Here is a 16,592-nt window from a genome sequence, read left to right as displayed (position 1 = left end):
CTGATCTTGTGATCCACCTGCCTGGGTCTCCCAAAGTGCTAGGATTACAGGCATGGGCCATCACACCCAGCCCCAATAAGCATTTTCTCCCAAAACATTGTCCATTAATTTAGACATGCATAGGCAGATCCTCCCTACATCAATGTTTCAATGGTGTTCTAGTGTTCTCACAATGATTTTCTATTTCCACCTTTCCCTTTATATCTACTATTGGAATTATTCTGTAAGAAGTTGTCCTTTCTCTACCATTTACTTTTATTCAATCATTTATTCATATTAGTATGTACTAATTTGTGTTTATTTTATTCTGCTTTATTTTAGGTTGTTATTTATTCTGTTATTTTAGTTGGCTCCTGTGTCCTCTCAATGTACCCCCACCCTTTTCTTGAGTACTTACTTTTTGGTACCACAACATCCTCCAGGTTCATCTTCTTTTATCCCTGCCCCAGCCCTAAACAAATCATTTTTTCACAGAGCTCTGTAATTGCATTAAACCATAGTGGTGTATAGTTTGAACCCTCTCCTTTCATTTGGGGAATGAGAACAGAGTCAGAAAAGCAGCTAAGGAACTTGAGATAAGTTCAACATTCAAAGACTGAGTAGAGAAGGGGTTGGGAGCCAACAAAGGAAAAGAGAAGGAACCACCAAAAAAATGAGAACAAACTCAGACCATGGTATCAGAGAAGCTGAGAAGACATCCACAGCTCTAACTTCAGGGTCCTCCAACATTTTCTACTTGATTTCTGCCACTTCTATCTATTCCCTCTTCAGGAAAACAAGAATCTTCCAGGTAGATATCCTTACTTTCCTGGCCTAACCAAATCTCTTAACTCTGCTAGAACTGCAGTAAACATAGCCAGAACTAGCAAATTCAGCCCTATCGATGTTAGACCCTCATCTCACAAATTGAAATGCTTTTCCCTCCTCTCTCATACCCAAATACCACGCATCTTTCCAAAGCCAGGGCAAGTCACAGCTTTTTTTGAACCTTTTCCCAAACTTTCAGCCTACATTTATCCATTGCTTTTTATAATAAACCATGGTTCTTATCTCCTCAGTCATTTCAGCACTTGTATTATATTCTTTTAAAATTTTTTGTTTCATATAATTTATTACCCAACAATACTGTGGTTCCTTTAAGTGAGAGCCCATACTTCATACCTTCTGGTATGCATAGTAGTTAGTAATACGGAACTACTAGCAGACATTTAGTAAATATATGTCAGTTTAACATTTATATCAACAAATCAACCGGTATAGATAGTCATCAAAGAAAGAACTGAAAACTGGGAAGATTCCAGGAGCTATCCTATCTATTCAGGAATGTTCAAAACTACTCCTTAAGATACAAAGTTGGAATAACTATCAAATTCCTCATGGCCTTTGTCATATTATAAAAAATGTAACCAGAGCTACAGCAATTCTTATTTCTCACCAGAAAATAATTCATCAGGATTCATGGCTGATCTATTAACAAAGTAAGTCATTATAGTATTCTACGCAATCCTATCTTGCCTTGTTTTACAACTACCTAATTTTCTATTTTCAAAAGCAACTACTTGTTATGGAAAAACTAATATATAAAGCTACTGTATTTTCAAAGGGCAAATTGGAAGCATATTAATGGAATTCATTTTTTTAAAGTGAATGATTATTTTCCTTATTAAAAACATAATGTTTGTTTGTTGAAAGGTCAATATAATACACATGAGAAAAAAAATGTATTTCTTAATCCCACACCCCAAACCAGAGACAATTAACATTTCATGATTTAACACACTATGTGTGTGTGTGTGTGTGTGTGTGTGTGTATAAATATATATATGGGGTATATAAGATGATTTTATGCAAATTATTTTGTGACTTACCTTTTTCACGTAATGTTTAGTATTTTCTCACATTATTAAATACATTTCTATATTATCTCTTTGTGGTAGTGAATGGAACATCAGATTGGATGTATCTTCATTTACTAAACTTCCAATATATGCCACACTGTGATAAACATTCTTATGCTAAATTGGGAACACAACCATAATTATTTCATTAGCATAAGCGTTTTCTTGTTTTTTTTTTAATGACCAGTGCCCACCTGCCCAACAGAAAGGTTGTGCCAATTTACCATCCCAATCATTAGTAGTTAAAGCAACTTTCAGACACTGTATCATTTCATATTTCTAATAAAAAATCATGTATCGTTTTGAAGAGTCTCTATAAAGATGATGAAATAATGCTACATTTTCTTTTTCTTACTATAGGAGTGCCCTTTTTCCCTTCAACTTTTATAAATTTTTAAGTATTTTGCTTCCTCATATAAAAAATGCAAAACAACACACATTATTTAGTATGAGTAGCAAAGAAAGCACAAGGTCATCTGAGCAATATAGTCCAACAGAACATGGCTGCAGCTAAGGAACAATAATGAAATTGATTAATCAAGCTCCTAATTGTAAATTTCATATCAAGAGACATTATTTTTAAGTAGGTTTCCCTGCTTTTTTGGTATTAACAGTATATTTGCATGAAAGATAATATTTTGCACTTTTGAGATTTACCATTTTTTCTTATAAAAAGAATCAGGCTTAGCCAACACCTGCATGTGCACAAACACATCATGGAAAGATAGTTGACACATTTAAAGTAAGAAATAATGTTTCCCAGTACCAATGTGATTATTATTTATTTTTATATTCATTTATACACTCACCTTTACACAAACAATTTTTGACAGGAAGTTTATTTTTTAATAGCAGAATAAGAAAAAATTGATTAAACTTACTATTTTAAACAAACCAATAATTTCAAGACAAAGAGAAATATAAATATGTCAATATGATAGCTCTGCTTGAATTTAAAATTTGTTTCCATGAATTGTCTGTTCCTATCTAAGCCACAGGACTTCATAGCTAAGAAACATATCAAACCTATTTAATATAAAATATAAAAATAATTTAATAATTTTCTATTATTAATTTTTATTGCAAGAGAAAAATGAGCATAAGTACTTAAATCGTTAATATATAAACTTTTCCATTTCTATAGATAAAAGTCAGAAGAGCAGTGTTGGACTAAGATTACTTTGAACAACTTTTCAAACATTTGTCAGGCTGCAGTTTAAAAAACTAGCCCATTTTCCCTTCAAAGATCTGAAAAGCAGAGGATAAAATCAACCAGCATTTTCCTTTCTACTCGCCCAGCATCAATCATGGGTGACAATCTCTACAAGATTGCTTTAAATTGAACAATCTTTTAAACTAATATTGTATTCTTAAAGAGAGATGAAGTTGGCATCTAAGAAAAAAAGAACCACTTTATTGATCCCCAAAGAGATGTTAAGAAAGCCAAAGATCACGTAAGCAGTCGGTTTGGCAGTGGCAATAGCATAAGGAAAAGCTATTACTAAACATGACAGGGCCCACCAGGTTGCAGAGATCTGCACACACAATCCCATTTTGCTATTTGTAATATTATTTATATTTTCTACAAATTGGACTTTATATTTGGTAGACATAGTTGCTTCTAAAACAAAGAAATACTGGGCAAAACAACTGATGAGTGATTAGCAAAGTCAGGTCTACTCCAATCAAGCACACACAATATTTGTAAGTCATGTACCATGTAAGATTGCTAGAGTGGCTACAGGACTTCTAAGCAAGACTCACGCTTCTCAAAAAATACCTCCCAGTTTAAATGCTAAGACAGTGGCTCTGCAAATGCATGCTACACCTTGGAAGCTCCTAATATTGTGGAGTAAAAACACACACACATCTGAATGCAAAATGCTTTATTCTCTCATTGTAATTTTCCAAATTTTAAAATGTATTTTTTTATTGATAGGAGTTGTCTCTATGACATGAGCAAATTACCTGTTTTTCTAACTTAACTTTTTGGAAGAGTGCTTTTTTTTTTTTTTGGTAGATTAAGAGTACAAATTGAAAAAATGAAATATAATTTTCCAGGAACCATAGTCGTTACAAACTTTTGGAGGAAGAAACAAATTCATGTAAATTGGTACTGTGCAACTAACTCAGTAATTCTGAGCTTTAGTTCCTCCTTAGAAAATGAATTTTGTGTGTGTATGTGAAAGGATATGACTAAACACAGTGAGTCTGAGAACTTAAAATTAAACTGTAAAAGCAGCTTCACTTATATCCAGTGAATGCCTAGGGAGTCCATCTTTTACTGCATATCACTGTGTGTAATAATGTCCTATTTGGATTAATGTGCTTTTTCTTTGTTTAATTTGTTTTTGTTTCTGGTTTTCTAGAAGTATGGTATATTTCCTCTGTCTTTTAAATCTCTAACCAGTGAGCACTTTTCCTTTTCTGAATGTATAAAGGAGAGAGGAGATACTTTAGAAAGGACCCTAGACTCTTGCTACTCCGAGACCAGCAGCATGACATCATCTAGGAACTTTTTATAAAATCAGATTAATGGGCCCCTCCCCAAATATACTGAATCTCAACCTGCTTTTAAACAAGATCCCCAAGAGATGCAAACACAAATCAAAGTTTAAGAAGCACTGTCTTGAAGCACCCTTTCTCCTCCCAGTTCTGGTATTTCCCACTCCCACCACCCCACCCCCCACTCCAACTATTCTTCCATTTAGAAGGAGATGCGGCCCGGAGCGGGGGCTCACGCCTATAATCCCAGCACTTCGGGAGGCCGAGGCGGGTGGATCACGAGGTCAGGAAATCGAGACCATCCCGGTCAACAAGGTGAAACCCCCGTCTCTACTAAAAATACAAAATTAGCTGGGCATGGTGGCGCGTGCCTGTAGTCCCAGCTACTCAGGAGGCTGAGGCAGGAGAATTGCCTGAACCCAGGAGGCGGAGGTTGCGGTGAGCCGAGATCGTGCCATTGCACTCCAGCCTGGGTAACAAGAGCGAAACTCCATCTCAAAAAAAAAAACTCCATTTAGAAGGAGATGCAACTATGTGAACAATGGCCCATTTGCAAACAGACATGAAATAAAGGTAATTATATTAATCCACTCTTTATTTATGACCTCCTTCATCATCTAGAAACATCCACCCTCAGGGTGGGGGGATTTGAACCAGTACAGAAAATCTATAAAGAAAAAGATAAAGAGAAAGTTAATGCTCAGCCCATAACATCCTTAGTGGAATGTTTTATGTATGAAAAGATAAAAGATTTTAAAATTTAAGTTTATTAAGAGAAATAATGTTTTCATCATCCCTTCCTTCCCCCCTTTTATATCACAAAGCAAGTGGATGTAGAACATGGGTTTTTTCATGGACTAGAGAAGATATCCATTCCACCTATTATCTAGGCCATGATTTTTTTCTTACATTAGCTTTATTTTTAAATAATTTTTTGTTTACGGAAAAGTTACATAGATAGCAGAGTTCTCGTATACCCTTCACTCAGCTTTGCCTAATGTTTATATTTTCTATAATCATGCTATGAAGTTGGAGATTAAAACATTAACATTAGTACAATATTCAGACTGTATTCTGATATGCCAGTTTTTCTACTGTCCTTTTCTTTTCAGCGCAACTTATGAAACCACATTAAACTTAGCGCATTAATGTCCTCCAAGTTGTGATTGTTTCTTGTTCTCTTTTCGCCTTTCAGGACCTTAACTGTTCTGAGGAGTTGGTTAGGTATTTTACAGAGTGTCCCTCAATTTCAGTTTGTCTAATGTTTTTTCATGATTAGACTATCCTTACAGCTTTGGTGGAAGAAAACAAGAGAGGAGATGTTAGGTCATGAATGTTTATCCTTGATGCATAAGGATAAACTCTGGAGGAAATAAGAAGCTTCTTTTTCTGGATCCCAGAGATGGCAGGGAGAGAAAAGAGACAGAAATAGGGCAAGTAAATAAGATGATCTTAGGGTTTTAGTTTTTATTCTCTTCTCAATACACACCTTTTTGGGGCTGACCCTTGTGGGAAGGGCAGCTTAGTTCCAGCTAGATAGATATAGGGTTATCACAGGTCATTGGGTTAGTGGCTCCCTTTCCCAGATGAAGGCTCTGGGAAGTTGTGTGCTGGTAAATGTTTAACAACTGGCTGGGAGGCGGGAGGTAAGGGAAGGTGAAACACTGATTTGTTGTATTTGCCAATTTCCATGATGTAAATAATCCTAACATGGCTGATTTCAAGCTACCCAAGTGATGTCACTGAATGCAGAGTTGGGAAGCACTGTGTGGCAGTATACCAGCAAATACCATTACATAGTATTTCTACGATACGCGTATAATAGGCATAGATAGTAGTAAAGTGTAGAACAATAAAGAGGAAGTGATAAGTTGGGGGGCATTGTCTTTATTTTTAATATAATTTATTTGGTTATAAGTGTATAATATTTAATTTTCAACAATGGCTGCATTTAAAAACTGGCTCACAAAATCCCTGAAAATTTAACAATCAGCTAAAGTATAAGCAGCCTCCAGCATTCCACTGCTTCTACAAGACTGACCATTTGGCTCAGCACCACATTCCACATGACTCAGGAGGTACAGAGGTAGCAGCAGAAGGTGGGTAGATATATCGGACTTAGAAAGCATCTGTCTCATCATGGCCTTTGTGTGGGAAGCAGGAGTCACCAGGTTTCCTACTTCCAGTGTTGGTGGACTGGCAGAGGTCTAGGGGAAAAGAGGTGATGGGGCCTTTTTGATGTTAGGGGAAATGTTCAGAACTATGGCAGTAGTGGTAAGGGCCAGCACACAACATCCCAAAAGATCAGTCAGGTTCTAGTGATATTTCAGTGATCCTAATTCCAGGGATAAGACAAATTGAGCCTCTCTATACTAGAAACTATTAATTATTTAGAGGATAGTGCATGATCCAAAAGTGCCACAAGATTATAATAACACTCCACTCATGTACCCAGAACTATACTGGGAATGAGACAGAAGAGGGAGGTAGACTATCTGAGAAAGACTGCGCATTTTCCTATAAGAGACTGTGTCATCTATAACAATGTCACTCAAAGTATGGTCCAGGGGCCAATGCCAGTTCACAAACTGTTCCTGTTCAGGGGTGAGATAAATACAGATGAAAGTTCATATTTAGAAACTTTTATCATAAATTGATATTGCCATGACATCCTAGTTGTGTGATCAGTGGACTGATCTTGTTAAACAGGATATAACCAGTTCAGACTGAATTGGCATGGTGAGTTGCTTCTGGCAAAAGCTGGTCATGCGCAATAGGACTATGTATTTGGTCCATGATTGGAAAAATCAATCAGTTTGAGGAGCATTAATCTAAAATACGTTTTAAATAATCCCTTTTGGATATGAAATAAACTGAACAGTTTGAATCAGAGGTTCTCAAAGTGTGGTCTGTGAACCAAAAATGTCAGCATCACCTGGGAACTCATTAGAAATGCAAATTCTAGGGCTCCACCTTAGAGGTGCTGAATCAGAACCCCTGGGAGCAGACCCAGTAATCTGTGTTTTAACAAGCCCTCCAGGTGAGTGATGCATGTTTGCGTGTCTGATTTTAAGAACTACTGGCTTCAATGTTGAAAGTGAAAGAAGTATGTTCAAGCTAGAGGAGAATGAAACACTATTAACTAAGTGTAAATTATCCCAACCAGACTGCAGAGCTGGAGCCCATGAAGAAGATCAGACCACACAGGAAAAAAGAAAGAAAACTAAACTTTCTTTGCATACTGTAAATGATATGCAAATAGATGAGGTCAAGATTTAGAGTTGAACGGTTTTCGTGGGTGATCATTTTGGATTTTTCTCTACAAGCTTACTATTTGTGACTGCACATCTTTTTTTAGAAGTTTCACTCTTGTTGCCCAGGCTGAAGTGCAATGGCGTGATCTCGGCTCACCACAACCTCCACCTCCCGGGTTCAAGTAATTCTGCCTCAGCCTCCCAAGTAGCTGGGATTACAGGAATGCCCCACTACACCCAGCTAATTTTTTTTGTTGTTGTTGAGGCCTCCCAAGTAGCTGGGATTACAGGAATGCCCCACTACACCCAGCTAATTTTGTATTTTTTTGTTGAGGCCTCCCAAGTAGCTGGGATTACAGGAATGCCCCACTACACCCAGCTAATTTTGTATTTTTTTGTGGAGATGGGGTTTCTCTGTGTTGGTCAGGCTGGTCTCAAACTCTCAACCTCAGGTGATCCACCCACCTCAGCCTCCCAAAGTGCAAGGATTATAGGCATGAGCCACCGTGCCTGGCAGGCTCCACTTTCTAAGTATAACCCACTTCCCACCCCACATCAATCTATAAGTGGTAAAAATAGAGTCACGGTACTAATAACAGGAAAGTATTTCTCTAGCTTTATTCTTACCATACAATTGCTGGCTTTCTTCACATTCCCTACAAATACTACTACTAATAGCTCAGGAGGTCCCCTCGGCTAGTTTGTCTCAGCCATCTTTCTCTCTTTCTGCCTGGGTTGCTCTCCATCCCTAGTACCCTTAGTATATAACCTTCTCCAGAGCTTCTGCTCCTTCCCAGGCAAGGTTGATCTGGTTTTAGCTTAGTATCTGGTCAACCTGGATATTAGCCATATTACAGCCCAGAGGAAATTATTTCTGGTCTCTATTTGGGCTCCATTATTTATTGTGGGATGCCACAGGATCTTTTGAGACAAACTCTAATGTGCACATAAGTCACTTAGGGCTCTTATATATGTGCAGATTCTGATTCAGCAGGTCTAGGATGCCTGAGTATCTGCATTTCTAATAAACACCCAGGTCAATACTATGCTACTAGTTTCTGGACAATATTTTGAGAAGCGTGGTTGAGAGCAGTGATTTTTCTACTTTTATCATGCCTTCTCCCCAGGTCTTTAACACAGGTGAAAGGGCAGAGTCTTAAAGTGACCAATTGTCCTGGTTTGACAGTGCTTGTCCTAAAAATCTTATGTTGTGGGATATCCCTCGCTCTTGGGCAAACCAGGATGACTGGTCATCCTAGCTATCTGGATTGGTCATGCTAGCAATCTGAACAGCTCACCTCCTGCCTCTCCCCTCCATCTCCTTCCCAACTGACCCATGATGCCTCTGTCTTGACTCTTTCCTCCTTAGGATAAATGTTTCCCTTTAGGCTCTTCACTTATTCCTCCATGTAATGTGCTTTCCTTTGGCAGATCTGTATCGACCAGCCTTAAAGACATAGGTGTTTGCAGCCAGTGCTGTTGGCTGAGTACTACTTGGTGTAGTCTTAGCTGCCTACTTTAAACCAGTTTGGAAGGTTCCATTTAATGTTTCCCCAAGTTGGTCAGGACTAAAGTCTTACTGCTCTCTCTGCAGACAGTCTGCTCTCTTTTTTTTTTCACATAAACATTCTCATCCTACCTGGCCTCTGCAGACAAAGTGGGTTTCCCCAGTGCCTGAGAGCAATGCTTGTTCTGCTTTGCCTCTTAGGTAAGTATGGAGATATTACCTGGAAATAGGAAAAACCAAAATCTTCATGTCTGGAGCTTGTGTTTTCCCGGACTTCTAACTGTCCTTTCAGTGCTGAAGACATAGATATTGTAGGTACAACCTCCTGCTTCATCATCCTAGAAACAGGGCTGTGATTATGTCCACCCACAGTCGAAAATCTTCACTAGCACTAAACTTACAGCAAAATAATTTCCAAACTCCCCACCTCAATACAAAGTCATGATTCTCAAGACTCTGCTATGCATCAGAATTACCTAGAGAGAAACAGATTGCTGGGTCCCACCCTGAGTTTCAGATTCATAATTCTTTTTGCATTTCTAACAAGTTATCAGGTGGCACTGACACTGCTGGTCCACAGATCACACCGTGAGAACCACTGACCCATTCCAGCTAGCCACATTCACATTCCTAACACCCAGTTCTAGTTCATACTTCCTAAGAGAACCCCTCATTCTCATATTGCTCATATTGTGTGCTTTCCTACTCCATACCTTTATTTAATTAATTTATTCACCTATAAATTTATTCATTCAACCAATGATTAATTATTTCACCAAACATTTCTCAAATACCAAAATGACTGGCTCTGTCAAGTACCATCACGAAATTTATGGCACAAGGGAGAAAAGGAAAAAAGATATACCCTTTTCATTTACAGAGTGCTTCTTGGTTTCCAAAGAGCTTCCACATCCAAGCTCCCATTTGATCTTCTCCAGAGTCCTGAAAGACCAACAGGGCAGGGATTAATCTACATCTCTCACAAGTGAAGAAGTTGAAGCCTAGCAAGGAGAAGTGGGTCATCCAAGGTAATGCCAGCCTGTCTTTCCAATCCAGGGACAATGGTTGCTCTCTCAATTACACTACAGTGTGCCTTCCCTCAGCATGTGTAGGGGATTGGTTCCAGGACTCCCCACAGCATACCAAACTCCCGGTATATTCAAGTGGACTCTGCTAAATACACATGGAGGAAAAGTTGGTCCTCCCTACACATGGGTTTTGCATCTAGCAAATACTAAATTTTCAATCCACTTTTGGCTGAAAAGAATCTGCTGTAAGTGGACCCGCACAGTTCAAACTTGTGTTGTTCAAGTCATGCTTCAGTCACGGCTCACTGTATTCCCTCACTCCTTGCTTTCCAAATTATACCCATTCTTTAAGGCCCAAACACCACCTACTCCATGAAACCTTTTCTGGTAACCCCAGTTAAAATAATTTTTCCTACTTAAACCTAAGACAGTGTTTTATTTTGTCTCTCAAATGGCATTAAAAAAACAAACAAACAAAAACCTCCCTTTCTAAATGCCAATGTCCTTGAGATCAGAACAATACCTGACTCTCCTTTGTGTTTCCCATGGCACTCAGTTGATGGAGTTCATAGTAGAAATTTAATAAAGGACTGAGAAATGAAGGATGATGAGAATTTTACCTGTTTTTAAAGTTTATTCATAAGATAATCAATGAAGGATATAGGTAAAAATAAAAGTTTTAAGACTGTTATCTTTTTTCTCTCTACCTCCACAAATGGGGGTGAGAAGGACTAGCATTAATTAAGTGCTTGCTGGGTGCCAGGTGTTTTATGTTATGGCATTTTTGCCCTCATAACCTAATAGATCAATACAATTGTTATGATTTTCAAGGAGAGGTACTGAAGCTCAGGATTGCTTAGAAATTTGCCCAAGTTCAGACACTGAACTCATGTTAGAGAGGAAGGCAAATCCAATTCCATTTAAACTCTTGTGGCAAAATGAACACATGAAATTACTTCTAATTATACTATGACAATAAGAAATTATCCAGTATTTACCTGTTTAAAAAAGCAATTCACATGCACCAGTAATCTTAAGGTCAACATTTTTTTCTCACCTTTTTACTGCTTTTTTACTGATTTACCACTTGCTGGTTGAATCCTTTGATCCACTGTTTCAAGAAGGAAAACAAATTTCACTACTACCAGACTCTGCTTCTTCATGTGACCAGTTATCACTGGTTGTGAAATGCTGGCCTGAGACTTAGATGTAAATCAGTCTTAATAATTACCATTGTGCCATAACAGAACTTTCCTGTTAGAAGAGTGTGGAAGGTTTGGGGCAAATCCTGGAATGGGTCGGGGGAGGCATAAATACAGAAATGCCTTCATGAATAAGACTAAAAGGAATAATAACTTCAGAAAAAATGAAAAATACATTAAAGCATTGTGTTATATATTTACATATGATAGAGCTGAGAATAATTAGGTAGTTTAGCCAAAGGACTTGGCTAATGAATGTCAGATGGGCTTAATGGAGGCAATTAAAACACAGACAGTATTAGTGAAATGGTGGACTCACCTATAAGGATTCTGCAGCTAACTTCTTCCGAGAGCAGAGGCCTGCAATATCATGAAAACCAAATCAACACATTAACGGTGACTGTCCTCACAAACGTATGAAATGCCAATTTGTATCCCTTCCTCTTACAGGCACTGCAATATCTTCCCTAGTAAAACCTGTCAGTTCCATTGGTAGGGTTTGTTACAAGGTCTTATTTCACCAGCCATTAAGATAGCTAACCTTAAGTCTTGGTAACCTAGCAAACATACATATTCATTAAAAATGACAACAACTTCAAGTAAAGAGGGAATTCCACCAAAAGCTTCCAAAGATTTTGGAACTGCCAGGTGGAACAAAGAGTTTAAAGCACATTTCTAGGCTCTCTGGGGTGGTTGTTTAATTCACAAAAATCACTTCATAGCAATTCTTCTATTTTTTAAACAACTTTCTATTGTTATTCAGCCTCTTAGGTAAAAAGTCATGCTTGAAGAGACAGATGGAATTGGTGAAACTGATAAATCTTTTCTCTAATTCAGTACTGATAATGTTAATGTAATATTGCTTTCAGTAGACAGTTTTCAATCACGCATATACCTATGTTTAGAGATGGGACAAAGCAGGAAGCCTGAGCTTATGGAAACTTAAAGAACACATCACATATTTGATTTTGGTCACTGCCTCTGGGAAAGAATTCAGAAACAACCCTTCAGTCAATGGCAGGTAGGTTCTTAGAAACCTCAGTATTGGGGAATTCATGGTAAGGATGAATAAAGATCCACATACAGAAATGAAACTTACTAATAGATATGCCCATCTAAGAACCAGCTGGAGAGAACTGTCATTTTGCCTGGTCACCAAGGGGCTCTGAAACGATAAAGCTTTGGAAGTAAAATGACAATAACAACAAAATAGCTTATGCTTGCATATTTTCCAAGTAATAAATTGTGTTCTAAATACTTTAATCCTTACAATCACATTATTAGGTAGTTGTTACAATTACCTTCATTTTACAGGAAAAACTTATAAACTTAGAAACAAAAGGTAAATAACTTGTCCCAGGTAACACTGTTTGATATTCATATTGCTATTTCTGATTTGGATATGAACATATTAGGCTGGAAAAAGCTTTGCCATTAAAAAAAAATTCTGTGTGCTTTCTCTTTAAGTATGACTATTTTTAAGCACCACCAAATCATTAGACTTTCATTTTAATTTAATCTAAGGATCTTTCCATTTGAATAGGAAAATTTAAGCCATTTATAATCATCATATTTTTAAGTTTGATTGGACTTAAACTTTCTTTTCTTCAATAGTTCCTTATTGTTTTCTTTCCATTTTGTCTTTTAATGAACTACGTTTGTTTTTTATCTTTGATAATTATTTAGAAAATAGCCTGTTTTCAATTCAACTAGTGCCTACATTAAATTGTCTACAACTATCCTTATATGCATTCTTATTCAATGACTTGAAAATAAAGCAACAATGCTCCTTCTTGTAATGCTTTCATTTCCTTCATCTTCTCTTTCCACATTGTGATCACTAGGTATAGATGCTTTATTTAAAAATGTAAAACTCTACAAAATTATTTTATTGAAACATTGCTCTCTCAGTAAAAAATATCTAGCTATCAGCATCAATTCTCAATTCACTTTGATTTCACTACACTTCACTTATTTTGTCATTGCCTTCAATGCTTAGTATTAATCTTTTTAACTGGAGTTTCTTATTCTTGAGTTTTTATACTATCTCACCTCTCAGTGATCTGGACAATATTTCTCTGCAATTTTTGCAGAAAAGAGTTTCTGTTGTTATATTCTCTGATACCTAGTAGACTTTGTTATTCTGTTGCTTTTATGCATAAGTTGAAAATTGGGTAGCCATACAACTTTTTTTAAATTTTTTTGAAACAGAGTTTCTCTGTTGTTATCCAGACTGGAGTGCAATGTCATGATCTCGGCTCACCGCAACTTCTGCCTTCTGGGTTCAAGCAGTTCTCCTGCCTCAGCCTCCCGAGTAGCTAGGACTACAGGCGGGCACCACCATGCCCAGCTAATTTTTGTATTTTTAGTAGATACGGGGTTTCACCTTGTTGACCAGAATGATCTCGATCTCTTGACCTCGTGATCCACCCACCTCGGTCTCCCAAAGTGCTGGGATTACAGGAGCCACCGCGCCCGGCCTGCCATACAACTTTTTATGGAACAACTCCATTTCTACACAAATAGGTCTAGTTCCAAATATATCATCGTGTTAAAACCAATACTAGCTGATACCATGCAAATGATGTAGCTTAATGTATCACTGGCATTATCCTCCAATTCCATTTATAAAATGTCATTTAGTAGGAGAAGCGATTGAACTCTCATACAGAAATAACCAGAGTTTCTAGTATACTTCAGACTTGTTTCTCTTAAAATTATGTGGACATTTACCTGTGTTCTTTAAAAAGTTCTTGTTCTATATAAGAAAGATGAAGGCAATCTACAAAAGCATATATGTTTTTCCTTCACATGTACTTTAAGAAATTTTCTTTGCCCCAGAAATTTAAAATTTTATTTACTTATGTCTTGCATTTATCTCTATTCCTTAATTTTGCTCCAGAGAAATCTTACAATGTCAATGTAGTTGTTAGATATAAAAAGTTTACTTTTATTATAACTTTAATTTTTACTTCTGATCCATCTTCTCTATTTTTAAAACACTCATTATTTTATTTATAAATTCAAGAAAAGAATGTTTATTTAACAATAATAGAACATACTATATGTTAAGCTATCTCTTTGGGGTAGTGTAACAACAAGATGTTTATTGCCATTAAGTAGCTTATATTCTCAATTAGAATTCCATAATTTGTCATCTAATTACCTCTTATCCATTTAACTGTTTTCATTTCCTTAGATGTTAAGACTAGTTATAAAATTTTCTTCTATCTCTGATTCCTATTTCTGCAAAACAGAAGTTTCATCTACTACATTGTTTCATTTGGTCAATTTTTCATTAATTAAAAACAATATAATGTCTCCTTCTATATTGTTATGATTACATTACTAAGAACGAATATTCATATTATCAAATTGGTATTATAAAAACAATTATTTCAAGGGGAAAGGAGGCTAGGGGGCCAAAGAGTTTCAATAAACAATAAAATAATTTTGGCCAGGCACAGTGGCTCATCCCTCTAATCCCAGCACTTTGGGAGGCCAAAGCAGGCAGATCACCTGAGGTAAAGAGTTCTAGACCAGCTGGCCAACATGGCAAAACCCTGTCTCTACTAAAAATAAAAAAATTAGTCTGGCATGGTGTGGGCACCTGTAATTCCCACTACTCAGGACGTTGTGGCAGGCAGAATTGTTTGAACCCAGGAGGCAGAGGTTGCAGTGAGCCAATATCACACCATTGCATTCTAGTCTGCATGACAGTGCAAGACTCTGTCTCAAAATAATAATAATAATAATAATTTTTGATACAGTAATCTCAACAATAAATGTGTTTCTATATCTCTAAATGTTTTTTAACTAAAATTACAATGAATAAATTGGTCTACAAAAACAAGTATATACAATTCTAAACATTACTGTTCAAGTAATGGAATATTTAAAATGTAAAATCAGATCAGATCTTAGACAAGAAGTTTCCAGGACCATAAAACAAAGACATCTCAGTTTATAACTGCCCACTGTTATAACAATTGTTATAACAATTCTAACACTAATTGAGCAACCAAAAGTATTACAATTTTTTTTTTATGGAACAACTTCATTTATATGTGAATAACTCTAGTTCTAAATATGCCATTATGTTAAAACTAATAATACCTGGTAAAATGCAAATGATGTATCCTAATGTATCAATGGTGTTATCTCCAACTTCATCTATAAAAACCTTAAGAAGTAAAAGTGATTGAACTCTCATTTGGAAACAACCAGAGTTTTTGGTACACTTCATGTATGGGGGGATGTTAATTGCTCCACCTCCAAAAGCTGCAAAGTGACCCCACCACGTGAGAACCCAAGAGGAAAAGAACCCATGCTTTCAGTGTGCCGCCATGAAATTCTCCTTTTCCTGTAAGTTCACAGAGTCAGCTTCTGGAACTTACAACCAGAAAATAAAGGAGAAAACAGAAAAGATCTAAGGAAAAATATTTGTGTAGTGCTAACATATTATAAGTCACCCATGCACAAAGCTCAAGAAGACATCAGAGGGGAAGCTCTTTATGTTTGACCATTAAAATGCAGAAATAAAGTTCTGGCCAGGAGCAATGTTCACTCTGTTAGCAGAGAAAACTCTCAAGATATGCCAACATCAGCAATACAGAAGACCATGTGATAGGGTTTGGCTGTGTCCCCACCCAAATCTCATCTTGAATTCCCACATCTTGTGGGAGGAACCTGGTGGGAGGTAATTGAATCACTGGGGCAATTCTTTCCCGTGTTGTTTTCGTGATAGTGAATAAGTCTCACAAGAAAGAGGAATTCCCCTGCACAAGTTCTCTCTCTTTGCCTGCTGCCATCTATGTAAGACATGACTTGCTCTTTCTTGCCTTCTACCATGATTGTGAGGCTTCCCTAGCCACATGGAACTCTTAAGTCCAATTAAACCTCTTTCTTTTGTAAATTGCCCAGTCTCAGATATATCTTTATCTGCAGTGTGAAAACAGAGTAATACACCACAGGAGCACGTTAGTGAGCAAACTGGAATTGAAGAAGCAGACCCTCCATCCCTCCCAATAACTGAAATATTTTTATTTCTTGTATTTTTACTGTTGATAGTGGTTTTTTTTTCAGATGGTTCTAAATCTTTAAAAAGTAATTCAGTAGAAGAGTGTTCATAAACTGAAACTCACTTTGTGTCTTTCTAGAAGTCCCCCAAATTGGAATCTTAAAATATGCATATTAGG

The 16,592-nt window shown here is 36.9% G+C and overlaps 1 protein-coding gene across 10 annotated transcripts in view; it reads right to left on the bottom strand.

Annotated features, from left to right (window-relative positions):
• The window catches only part of LOC103788868 (uncharacterized), a 43,602-nt gene that overhangs the window by 15,737 nt on the left and 11,273 nt on the right, over positions 1 to 16,592 (bottom strand). For 6 of the 10 annotated variants that reach the window (XM_078354387.1, XM_078354384.1, XM_078354385.1 and 3 more), the window contains exons 2-4: positions 12,494 to 12,559; positions 11,714 to 11,754; positions 10,030 to 10,106 (exon numbers count right to left, since the gene is read on the bottom strand). In XM_078354387.1, the coding sequence (XP_078210513.1) occupies positions 11,731 to 11,754; positions 12,494 to 12,559 (90 nt within the window). In that variant the 3' untranslated portion in view covers positions 10,030 to 10,106; positions 11,714 to 11,730. Of the gene's footprint in view, positions 1 to 1,868; positions 2,016 to 4,980; positions 9,503 to 10,029; positions 10,107 to 11,713; positions 11,755 to 12,493; positions 12,560 to 16,592 lie in introns of those variants that run through there. The other 4 variants (XM_078354386.1, XM_078354390.1, XM_078354391.1 and 1 more) reach the window with 4 other exon arrangements.

This window comes from Callithrix jacchus, chromosome 17, assembly GCF_049354715.1.
Source record: "Callithrix jacchus isolate 240 chromosome 17, calJac240_pri, whole genome shotgun sequence".
NCBI lineage: Eukaryota > Metazoa > Chordata > Mammalia > Primates > Cebidae > Callithrix > Callithrix jacchus.
This window is presented reverse-complemented; position numbering and strand designations above follow the sequence as displayed.